The 12,752-nt window shown below is 39.5% G+C and overlaps 1 protein-coding gene and 1 long non-coding RNA gene across 12 annotated transcripts in view; one reads left to right on the top strand and one right to left on the bottom strand.

The window, feature by feature from the left end:
- Window positions 1-2,242: 2,242 nt before the first annotated feature.
- Window positions 2,243-12,752, bottom strand: part of LOC113638338 (NLR family CARD domain-containing protein 3-like) — a 20,560-nt gene continuing 10,050 nt past the window's right edge. For 9 of the 11 annotated variants that reach the window (XM_047821187.1, XM_047821188.1, XM_047821191.1 and 6 more), the window contains 5 exons: window positions 10,273-10,389; window positions 9,608-9,909; window positions 7,990-9,517; window positions 5,289-5,483; window positions 2,243-2,420 (listed from right to left, as the gene is read on the bottom strand). In XM_047821187.1, the coding sequence (XP_047677143.1) occupies window positions 2,243-2,420; window positions 5,289-5,483; window positions 7,990-9,517; window positions 9,608-9,909; window positions 10,273-10,389 (2,320 nt within the window). Of the gene's footprint in view, window positions 2,421-4,096; window positions 4,271-5,288; window positions 5,484-7,989; window positions 9,518-9,607; window positions 9,910-10,272; window positions 10,390-12,752 lie in introns of all 11 variants that reach the window. The other 2 variants (XM_047821198.1, XM_047821196.1) reach the window with 2 other exon arrangements.
- Window positions 8,439-12,752, top strand: part of LOC125145990 — a 26,539-nt gene continuing 22,225 nt past the window's right edge. Inside the window, exon 1 of the long non-coding RNA XR_007144473.1 lies at window positions 8,439-8,526. This is a non-coding gene — a long non-coding RNA (uncharacterized LOC125145990). The remainder of the gene's footprint in view (window positions 8,527-12,752) is intronic.

Below are 12,752 nucleotides of genomic sequence, written 5' to 3'. Positions count from 1 at the left end.
GAAGAGATTCTCTAGTTTCAGAAACTAGTTTCAGATTGATTCTAAGCCTTACTGGCACAAAGTTACAGGGGTTAGAATGCAGGTTTTCATTTCCGCCTGGGTTGTTTACCTGATAAACTGATTAATCTTATTTTTCTGGAACATGTTAGGGACAAAACAACAACTGAGAGTCATAGCCACATGTCTTGGCTTTCACCAAAAAAATTTCAAGTCAAAAGACCCAAAAATGGATTTTATATGAATATTTTTCTACGGCCCTGGTCGTCGGGTGCAGCGTTTTTGTGTACTTGTTTACTATATAACTTTGAAATAAAAGGCTGCAGGCTCAGTCTGACAAGCCATAAATAAGCCTAGACTCTCTCTCTATCACTCTGGTGTGAAAACAGGCCTGTAACTTGACACCCTGAGCTGTGAGAGGGACAAAAGGTCAGGGATTACGCAAGAATTCTTCTGCGCATCCAGTTCACGCAGACACAGGCAAAGAACATACGGCATGTCATATACCGTTGGAATCGTCTGCTTATTGGCTAAACGGCTGTAGAGGTCCCGGCCCATTTCATTGCTATTGGAAGGAGTAATTGTCAGTCAAAAGCGGGTTCCCAAAAAATGAGGTCATGCCACCATTGGCTTCCCAGCCGTCTATCTCTGCCATACAAGCACCGATTGGCTCAAACGAGGGCTTATTTGATTCGTTAGGACCTGGGCTATAAATACGACGTAGACTTTGAATTTTTGAATATCCCAATTAGGAGTTAGAGCGGCAAAACCAGATGATGGTTTCCAGTTTTCAGAACACTAACGGAACCAGAGCGTTTTGGATTAAAAGGCTTACAGATTTCAATTCCTTGGACCTGTGTGGATTTTTGTGGATTATTTGTGTTGGAATATATTACCCCAGTGAAGAAAGAGACGCGTCTAAAGGTAAGGGAAAAACCGGTCTAGTGCCACCTAGGTCAGTTTTGTCCAAAATTTTTTTCTAATTGTATGAAGGCTGTGAATCATATTGTGCTTTGTGTGTGGGCTTAAAAAATTATTGAGAGTATAAACTTTACTAGGTAAATAGGTTTTTTCGTGTTTTCGGAGGATTTGATGCTTTAAAGTTGAATTGAAGCTTGTTTCTGGGTCATCCCCTAGTGGTCACTTCTACTTCCGTGCCGTGCACGGCACAGCGACCCGTTAGAGGTTCTTAATCCAATCACTTCCATATTTTTTGGGACTGCCAGACAATAAGACCTTACTGGAAAGAGATCCATGAACATAAACAATGTATTTAATGTAAACATTCCATTTAAATGTGAAACTGTATATTTGGGTAATCTAGGGTTGGAAACATGGAACGTTAACGATAAAAAACTGCTTATGATACTATTGGCGGCCAGTAAGAAATCTGTTACGAGGAAATGGTTAAAAGTAGATCCACCCACTATTGATGAATGGATTGAAATTATCTATGAGATTTATGTTATAGAAAAGATATCTTTTCCCTCAAAGTTGAAAAAGAAAAATTTTATAAGATTTGGACTAAATGGACTTATATAAAACCAATTAGACCTGATTTCATTTAACTGTATTTGTGCTCAATGTAGACCTGCCCTCTTTTTATATGGTGTTTTACTTAATTGAGGTGGTGCGCAGCCCGGTTCTGTTCTGTTTTGTTATGGTTCTTAACTGGAATAAGTTGTGGTCCATAAAAGAAAAGGTCAGGAAGGCAATACGATCAATCTCATCTAAAATATCTATACCCATCTCCATCTATGTACTTGTACGACTAGAATTGTAACTAATGTACTTGATGTGAATCTGCCTTTCTGAATAAAAAGATAATTAAATAAATAAATAAATCACAGACAGATTAAAAACATGTCACTACGTGTCGTACTGTGTATGGTTGTGTATGTGAGAAATAAAATATTAATGTCAATGTTTTCTGTAACTTTTCTCTGTTTCACATCTCAACAAAATCTCTGTTTTAATCCGAGTTCACATGAACAGATCTTTCTTGAGAAGATCAGACTGTCAGTAATCAGACCTAAAACAGGGTCAGACTCTAATTAGTGTTTGGAGAAGTTGTTAGTTCATTGGTGTATTTTTTAACCCCAGACAGTGAAAGTGTAAATGGTTTATTCAGTATTGACAAGAACAACTGTGACTGTGTTTTATTTATACACAATGTGTTTATCTATTATTACGACCTGGATGAAGATTAGACCATGATTTATTATTAATGTTTTAATAGATGATCTTACTCCAGTGTCTCCAGTTTACAGTGAGGATTCTCCAGTACAGCAGAGAGACTCTTCACTCCTGAGTCTCCTAGATTATTACAGGACAGATCCAGGTGTCTCAGGTGTGAGGGGTTTGATCTCAGAGCTGAAGTCAGAGCAGCACAGCCTTCATCTGAGACATCACACTCACACAACCTGTATAGAGACACAATAACACACTCTTCATCAACACATATAAAACCCTTTATTACAATAACTAAAATATTGTCAGATTTATTAAATAAATAATTGTGACAGAAACCACAAATAAAGATTTCTAGTGAGAAAGTTTCCTCACATCAAATAGACTAGAACACAATAAATGTTCATCTATTACACTGCAGAAAGGCATGAAACACTTTAACTCTGTAAACAATATGGACATCCATGGGTTTACATTTATATCACTTTACTTTTGTAACAGAGATGTTTTTAAATTGTTTTAATATTTCCAACATCAAACTTACCTCTGATTTAATTAATCATCATCATCATCATCATCATCATCATCAGCTGATGAACAGGTTTGTGAACTTCAGAATATATAATCAGTACAAATCTGTTCTTAAATTGTTTAAACGTCTTTCTATTACTAAAGTATACAACACACCAGACAAGACACAACCTTTATAACACCTCTATAAACTTTATAAGGAACCACATAAGTCACCATTAACTTTCAGTAGACTTTCAACATCACTGTACAAAACCTTTATCATGGAAACAAAATCAGGACTAAAACTAAATGCTGTGAACACATTCATAAATAGTTGTGTTCGACTCGGTCAAAAGTCTTTTCTAGGTCTACTGACACTAGACCAAAATCTGGTTAAGACTCTTACTGATATCTAAAAGATCCCAGATAACAGAAATATTATAAACATTCATCTTCCTGGGACACAATCTGTCTGATCACGATGGACGACTTGTTCTAACACTTCACTCAGTCTGTTGGCCAAAACCTTGGGGAGTAATTTATAATCTCTGAATAACAAACTCAGCAGTGTCCAGTTTTTAATATCATTTAGGTCAGGTGTAGGTTCCCCTTCAGAGAGGGCTTTTAGTACTGGGGGAATATTGTTCCTCTCTTGTGGTCCTCACTAAAGCTGGATCATGTTGATAGACTTGTGTTTCTAACTAAAACCTTGACAACACAAATGTATAGTACAAATACTGACATGTATAGTGTAGGTTTAGTTCATTCAGCTCTGAATCATTCTGTTTTCTACAGTGGAGTCTTATTACAATTTAATTTTATTATAACAGTTAGAGTGTAAAACAGACCCACTTGTACACTGAACACAATTTTACATCTTCTTATATTATAATACACAGAACTTCTTTATTTCTCTTCTGTTTATAAGTGAAATAAAAAAGCTGATAGCTGACAGATAACTGCCTCTTGATGATCATTTTAGCCTTCATCATGCAGCCCTTCTGCCCCTGATGGAGGGTAAATCCATCAATTCTATAATTTGATAGTGTGAGCTGACCAGAGACTCTTGTGTAAGTTTAGTCTCCAAGTTCTATTTATTTCCATCATTTCCATGTCAGTGCTGCTTTTAAACCCTGCAGCTCACACAGTACATTTAGTTTGTGTCCCAGCTCCAGTTTGTGTCATTAGTTCCAATGTTTTAGTAAATTTCACAGTAATTTCAGACACATTGCAGTTACATCAGAGTCTGTGAGAAATCATCAGTGTGCAGTGAAAAGAAACAATCTTCCTCCTCAGGACATTGATGATGAACCTAAAACTTCTGCTTCAGTCTCACTATTAGAGAATGTGTCTTACTGAGGAGAAGGTCATGTGATGCTCAGAGAGATGATCTTACCTCAGTGTCTCCAGTTTACAGTGAGGATTCTCCAGTACAGCAGAGAGAATCTTCACTCCTGAGTCTCCTAGATTATTACAGGACAGATCCAGGTGTCTCAGGTGTGAGGGGTTTGATCTCAGAGCTGAAGTCAGAGCAGCACAGCCTTCATCTGAGACATCGCAATCACACAAACTGTATAGAGACACAATAACACACTCTTCATCTACAGATTTTATTATATAAAGTATAATTAACACTGAACACAACATTCCTGTCAGATAGTGAACAGTAGGTGGTCCTGGGTAAAACAGGGTGGGCACAGGGTTGAGAAGAAACTCAACATCAGCTGTCACTCAAAAGAACTTACATGAGTGTAAAAAGAGGACAATGAGCTGAAAGAGATCTGTTCATTTATCAGTTGTTTATGTAGCACACACACACACACACACACACACACACACACACACACACACACACACACACACACACACACACACACACACACACACACACACACACACACACACACACACACACACACACACACACACACGACTATTTAAAGTCTATCAGTTCAAACACAGGATATTTTTATTTAAACATTTCAGGCTATGATGTTAAATCATGAAGGAAAATCTAACTAATGATATTAGATAAATTATTGTTTTAAAATAACTGATAAATCACACATTGTTTTAGCTGAGATTTCTTTTCAGATAAAGTCTTTATTAAACTAGTCTGTTACACGACTAAACACCACACAGAAATGTTACTGAGCAACGTCACTCAATGAAGCTTCTTAAAGCAGCAGCTCCTAGTGAGTGACAACTGGGGTTTATTAATAACTCTAACATTATAACAGAGTTTATGTAGGTGGGCCAGGACTCCACATGGGTGGGACCAGGACCCTGGGGCTGCACCAGTCATATTAGTTTATTATATTATTTACAATTATTGATATTAAGTTTATACAAAAGTTTTGCTGGTGTTAAAAATAACGACTCTTCTAAATGTTCTCTTATTTATTTATTTGTTTGTTTGTTTGTTTGTTTCATTCCTAAGTTATTGTGTAGAAAACTCATTAACACTTAATGACTAATGTATTTGTTGTGAATGTTGTAGTGTTACAGAACATTTCAGGTGAAAAACAACACTGTATATAACTGCTGCTTTTAGTGAGTTATTGTGACGCTCAGAGAGATGATCTTACTCCAGTGTCTCCACTTTACAGTGAGGATTCTCCAGTCCAGCACAGAGAATCTTCACTTCTGAGTCTTCTAGATTATACTCAGACAGATCCAGTGTTTTCACAGTCAGATGAAGTTCTCTCAGTTTGGAGGTTTCTGATCTGAGCGCTGAGACCAGAGGTGACCAACTTTCCTCTTCAAGTGAATCACAGCTGATACTAAAGGGAATAAAATAAAACATAATGAACTCACACAAATGATCAAACTCGTCCTCAAAGCTTTCACTGAACCTTCTCATTGTTATAAATACTGAAAGTACAAACACCAGTTAGACAATATGGTTAAAGTGACACTGCAGTCCACATCTACATGTTGAGGACATTAAAATGGGTAAAGTTAGTGTTTAACTACAGCTAACTAACTAGTATCTAGAGTAGGGTTGTCCCTGTCCTGTATAATATGGGATTGTCTTGTATTGAAAAAGACAAAGATCTCACATTATGGCCAGAAATTCCTGAAGTGATGTGACCTTAACAAACAATCGATACTGGACTAATTATTATAGGAACAAATTGACTTTAAAACAACACTTTTAACATATTATTACTAGTAAATCTGTAAACTTGGTATATACACTGAACACAATTATAAACACAACACTTTTGTTTTTGTCCCATTGTTCATAAGCAGATCTAAGACTTTTTCTATGGACACAAAAGGCCAATTTGTCTCAGATATAGTTTACAAATCTGTCTAAATCTGTGTTAGTGAGCACGTCTCATCTGCTGAGAAAATCCATCCACCTCACAGGTGTCATATCACTATCCTGATTAGACAGCATGATTATTACACAGGTGTGACTTAGGCTGGTCACAATAAAAGGTCACATGTGCAGGTTTTATCACACAACACAAGGCCACAGATGTTGCAGGTTTTGAGGGAACCTGCAATTGACATGCTGACTGCAGGATTGTCCACCAGAGCTGTTGCCCGTGATATGAATGATCATTTCTCTACCATAAGACGTCTCCACAGGCGTCTCAGAGAATTTGGCAGTAAATCCGACCGACCTCACGACCGCAGACCACATGTAACCACACCAGCCCAGGACCTCCACATCCAGCATCTTCACCTCCACGATACTCTGAGACCAGACCCCCAGACAGCTGCTGCAACAATCGGTTTGTATAACCAAAGAATCTCTGCACAAACTGTCAGAAACCATCTCAGGGAAGCTCATCTGCATGCTTGTTGTCCTCATCGGGGTCTGACTGCAGTTCGTCTTCGTATCCAACTTAAGTGGGTAAATGCTCACATTCGATGGCATCTGGCACTTTGGAGATGTTTTCTCTCTTTGTGGATGAATCCCAGTTTTCACTGTACAGGGCAGACGGCAGACAGCGCGTATGGCATCATGTGGGTGAGCGGGTTGCTATGACAACGATGTGGATGGAGTGACCCATGGTGGAGGTGGGGTTATGGTATGGGCAGGTGCATGTTATGGACAACGAAGCATGTTTAGGATGCTCTGGATCGGTGTATATACGACAGCGTGTTCCAGTTCCTGCCAAAATCCAGCAACTTCACACAGACAATGAAGACGAGTGGACCAACATTCCACAGGTCACAATCAACAACCTGATCTACTCTATGTGAAGGAGATGTGTTGCACTGCGTGAGGCAAATACTGGTTACACCAGATACTGACTCGTCACTACCACCTCCCCCCCGACCCCCGATACAGTAAAACTGCACATTTTAGAGTTTATTATGTGGACAAGCCTAAAGCACACCTGTGTAATAATCATGATGTCTAATCAGCATCTTGACGTCACCCCTGTGAGGTGGACAGATTGTCTCCCAACAGGAGACGTGCTCACTAACACAGATTTAGACAGATTTGTGAACAATATGTGAGAGAAATTGGCCTTTTGTTTACATAGAAAAAGTCTTAAATCTTTGTGTTCAGCTCATGAAAAATGTGTTTATAATTTAGTGCAGTGTATTTTATATGTCCATAAAACGTGACTCTGCTCTTCCACACTCGTGTCTCAACTATTGCTTAAATGAAATAAACCTTTAGTTTTCCTCCAACTTTCTCAAAATTCTCAAAGGTTCCACTTATAGGTTCAAAATCTACTCTGTCCAAGTCCAACAGTCTCTTCTTTATATTGATGCTTCCTCCTGCCTCTAGAGTCGAATTCTCTCTAATTATTATTATTATTATTATTATTATTATTATTATTATTATAAAAATGTTTCCTCTAACGAGTATAAAACTTTTTAAAGTCAGTTTTCTATGAAAGACCATTTCCACCTCACAAATAAAACCTAATAATGAATAAAAACTTTTTGGGGATTAGAATTTGTCATTACTGCAGTAAACATGGTTCTTTATGTCTGGTACACAGGTGTGTTTAATATACATCAAACATCCAACATAAAACCTGCATTAACTTCATCATTATTGTAAGATATTAAGATAAGTCATAACTACAAAACTACAAAACTCCCTCAAATGTAATCACCTGCTTCTACATGTTTAATAGCTGCACTTCAGTATCATTCATTTATTAATGCAGTTTTTATTCCCTAATTTATCTATTTACATGAACTCCACTCTGTATCACCTTCAGGTCAGAACATCCCAAAGTCCATATTAGAGTGTGTTCAGTTTCTCTCTAACACTGTAACAGTAGAACAGTTATATTCACATTTACTTACATTGCTTTACTGGATGCTGTAATCACAGGCATCATCTTCAGAACAACATCTTCTGTTATCTTATCTGTACTGAAATATTTACTCTGGTCAAACTCATCCAGCTCCTGTGCTGATGTCAGTAACACAAACACCAGAGCAGAAAGCTGGGAAGAAGAAAGTTCACTTTGTTTTCCAGATTTCAGGTAGTGTTGGATTTCCTCCACTAGAGAATCATCACCCAGTTCATTCAGACAGTGGAACAGATTGATGGATTTCTCTGTAGGAAGATCTTCACTGATCTGCTCCTTAATGTACTGAACTGTTTCCTGTGTGCTCTGAGGGTTACTTCCTGTCTGTGTTACTAAAACATGTAAGAGTTTCTGATTGGACTCCAGTGAGAGACCCAGAAGAAAGCGAAGGAAAAGATCCAGATGTCCAGTCTGACTGTGTAAAGTCTGATCTACAGCACTGTTGTGTACACCTGAGATTGTATTTTCTTTCATCCACCTGTTATAACCCTGATTCTGTATCAGAACATTTCTCTTCTCCTTCATGAAGGTCAGGTGCACATACAGAGCTGCGAGATGCTCCTGAATGCTCAGATGAACAAAGCAGTACACTTTACTGTGGTGAAGCCCAAACTCCTCTCTGAAGATCTGAGTACACACACCTGAGTACACTGCTGCTTCTGTCACATCAATACCACACTCTCTCAGGTCTTCATCATAGAAGATCAGGTTCCCTTTCTCCAGCTGCTGAAAAGCCAGTTGTCCCAGTTTAAGAAGCATTTCTTCATCACTCTCCTGCTTCTTTGAGTATTTTTCTCTGATGATGTTTGTCTGAATGATGAGGAAGTGTGTGTACATTTGAGTCAGAGTCTTGGGGATCTCTCCACTCTCTGCTTCACCCAACATTCTCTCTAGAACAGTGGCTGTAATCCAGCAGAAGACTGGGATGTGACACATGATGTAGAGGCTTCTTAATGACTTCAGGTGTGTGATGATGTTATTGGCCAGGCTCTGATCACTGATCCTCTTCCTGAAGTACTCCTCCTTCTGTGGGTCATTGAACCCTCGTACCTCTGTGACTCGATCCACACACTCAGAGGGGATTTGATCAGCTGCTGCAGGTCTGGAGGTGATCCAGATGAGAGCAGAGGGAAGCAGATTCCCTTTGATCAGGTTTATCAGCAGCACAGGCACTGATGCTGGTTCAGTTACATCACACACTCTCACTGTGTTCTGGAAATCTAGAGGAAAACGACACTCGTCCAATCCGTCAAAAATGAACAGAACCTTTTCCAAACTGGACATTTCTGTTTCTTTTGTTTCCTTAAAAAAGACATGAAGGAGCTCCATCAGGCTCATTTTCTGGTCCTTCATCAAGTTCAGCTCTCTGAAAGGAAGTGGAAATATGAGGTGGACGTCCTGATTTACTTTCCCTTCAGCCCAGTCCACAATGAACTTCTGCACAGAGACGGTTTTTCCGATGCCAGCGACTCCCTTTGTCAGCACAGTTCTGATGGGTTTGTCTTGTTTAGATGATGTATTTGTCAGCACAGTTCTGATGGGTTTGTCTTGTTCAGATGATGTATTTGTCAGCACAGTTCTGATGGGTTTGTCTTGTTTAGATGATGTATTTGTCAGCACAGTTCTGATGGGTTTGTCTTGTTCAGATAAAGGCTTAAAGATGTCATTGCATTTGATTGGTGTTTCCTCTGTTGTTCTTCTCCTGGATGCTGCCTCCATCTGTCTCACCTCATGTTCATTATTGACTTGTCCACTGTCTCCCTCTGTGATGTAGAGCTCTGTGTAGATCTCATTCAGGAGTGTTTGGGTTCCCAGGTTTATTATCACTCCATTCAAACACTGAAACTTCTTCATCAGATTTAATTTGAACTTTTTCTGGAATTCATTTCCACCAGCAGATTCTGGGTCGTACCTGTGATATGGAGAAGCAGGAAGACACGGGGTTCATGTATTAGACTTAATCATCTGTTTTCAGTAATCTAATGACTCTGTAGTATACAGACTATTATTTGGACACTTAAGCCATATTTGAATGCCATCGTATGAATTTCACTGCATTACAAAACAACGTCATTTGAAGAAAGAAACCACAAGCAAACATTCCAATCACAACATTTCCCAATAAACAGACTGAGCGATATTTAAACACATAATAGTGGCTTTATTACAGTCAGAGTTCTAGTGTTGTAGTATTTAGTTTGCCCCCCCTGTTTATCTCATTAAATACCCTTTAAGTGTAACTTTAGCATTGACATTAAAAGTTAAGAGACGTTACCTGTGTAGAAGTGAGGAGTCTACAGCTTTAACCTCCAGATGATGATCCATAGGCTCATGACTCTTCATGGAGCTACAACTGTGTGTTGGTGATTCTGATCTCTTTCCCTGGAGTTTACTGTACAACATTATGGACACGTCTTTAATTATTTATTTACGATCTTTACAGTTTTTAACTCACTTGATAACTGAATGTGGATTTTTACATACAATAAACAGAATGACTTTTTTATGCTCAATGGTGACTGTGGTAGCTTTTTTCACTAGTGGAGCCTTTATTTAAGTTCATTTTATATTTACTCACTAAACACACTGTAGCACAGAAACTAAGAGTCCAAACCCATTCCAGTAGCACACTGCCCCTGTGCACAAAGGACCTGCAAACTGGATTCTGTACCCTTTCTCTATAGTATCTAGACCCCATTGAGAAACACTTGGAAGGTAGCGTAGGCCAGGCGAACCCCAGAGTCAAGGCTCCCCGGAATCCCAGCCCTGAATGTAGGGTTTTCTTTTTGTAACTCCTGCCATAGACGACCTCTTAGGTCCTGTCTAGACTGATGGGGCTGGCCTTGGCTTGCTGATCGGAGACCTTTCCTTATGATAGGGAGCCCGTAAGCAACACAAGCCTTCCTCTCCTGTCTAAGAGAGCTAGACTGGGGCCAACTACAGATTATGCTACTGATTAAACTTTTTAAATGAAATAATTCCTTATGAAATATGACCATCTAATTGAGATCAGTTGCTTTGCTCGTTTCTGTTTGAAAACTATTAGCCAGAGAGCTCCATCACAGAGATATCAAGGTGAGAGTAGGTGAAGTAGCCTGCTGGAGTTTTACTGCAGAAAGTAGAAAAGTCGGTCTGTAGTTATAAGGTAAGGCATAATGTTATTTTAATCATTTCAGTGGAACAAAATTAAGGTCATTTATGGTAATGCTGTTAATATGTCAGGGTTGTTTAATAGGAGATTGTGCTGTCACTGGGAATAAAGGAGTCTCCCACATGCCATAAATGTAATGTAAATGTAAAGACAGATGCTATTAGTCTAGACTAACACTTTTACGTTCAAACCCTAGATGATTCTTATGACTTGTTTCCTGTCATTAGCTCAATAATGCTAATCAGTGGTCTCGCCTGCAATGACTGAACACACAGCAACCCCCAAACTACCACACTAACATGTGAATTTTACTGTATTACAAAACAACATGTCAAACCAAGTGCTATTTATATTAAAGGTGCGGTGCACGTTGTTTGAGAAATGCTTCAGGAAACTGAGTCGGGCCGACAAACAAAACAAACGTGTAGCCAATGAGTAGAAAGAGGCGTGTCTTGTCAATATGGGCGGAGAGTGTTCAGTGCGCATGTGTGACATTAGCATAAAGAGGCGTGTCTTGTCAATATGGGCGGAGAGAGTGTTCAGTGCACATGTGTGACATTAGCATAAAGAGGCGTGTCTTGTCAATATGGGTGGAGAGAGTGTTCAGTGCGCATGTGTGACATTAGCATAAAGAGGCGTGTCTTGTCAATATGGGCGGAGAGAGTGTTCAGTGCGCATGTGTGACATTAGCATAAAGAGGCGTGTCTTGTCAATATGGGCGGAGAGTGTTCAGTGCGCATGTGTGACATTAGCATAAAGAGGCGTGTCTTGTCAATATAGGCGGAGAGAGTGTTCGGTGCGCATGTGTGACATTAGCATAAAGAGGCGTGTCTTGTCAATATGGGCGGAGAGAGTGTTCGGTGCGCATGTGTGACATTAGCATAAAGAGGCGTGTCTTGTCAATATGGGCGGAGAGAGTGTTCGGTGCACATGTGTGACATTAGCATAAAGAGGCGTGTCTTGTCAATATGGGCGGAGAGAGTGTTCAGTGCGCATGTGTGACATTAGCATAAAGAGGCGTGTCTTGTCAATATGGGTGGAGAGAGTGTTCAGTGCGCATGTGTGACATTAGCATAAAGAGGCGTGTCTTGTCAATATGGGCGGAGAGAGTGTTCAGTGCACATGTGTGACATTAGCATAAAGAGGCGTGTCTTGTCAATATGGGCGGAGAGAGTGTTCAGTGCGCATGTGTGACATTAGCCGAAAGCGATTGAAACATTGACATGGAGGATAAAAACGAAAAGTGAAGAAAGGCTTACAATAAGACAAGAAGCAGGACGTGTTAATATAGGATCAGATTTCCAGCGCTGGAGAGAACTGAACATGTTCCATGTTAAACAGAGCTAAACCTCACGCTACAACACACAGTACTACACAAACACATCTGTATTACCACAGTATTACTCATTGTGTTCATTTACTGATAAAAAATACCCCCTCGGCCAGCTGCCCCAGCAGGTTCCCCCATAATAGTTGCCTGGGTTACGTATTTATGTGTGGGGCGGAGCTACCAAAACAGGGGTGACACCCATTTGGTTTAGGGGCGTGTTTGTTTTGGTGATTTTAAATGTCAACATTGGCTTTCAAACATCGTGCACCGCTCC

This window comes from Tachysurus fulvidraco, chromosome 12 (genome assembly GCF_022655615.1).
Source record: "Tachysurus fulvidraco isolate hzauxx_2018 chromosome 12, HZAU_PFXX_2.0, whole genome shotgun sequence".
NCBI lineage: Eukaryota > Metazoa > Chordata > Actinopteri > Siluriformes > Bagridae > Tachysurus > Tachysurus fulvidraco.
This window is presented reverse-complemented; position numbering and strand designations above follow the sequence as displayed.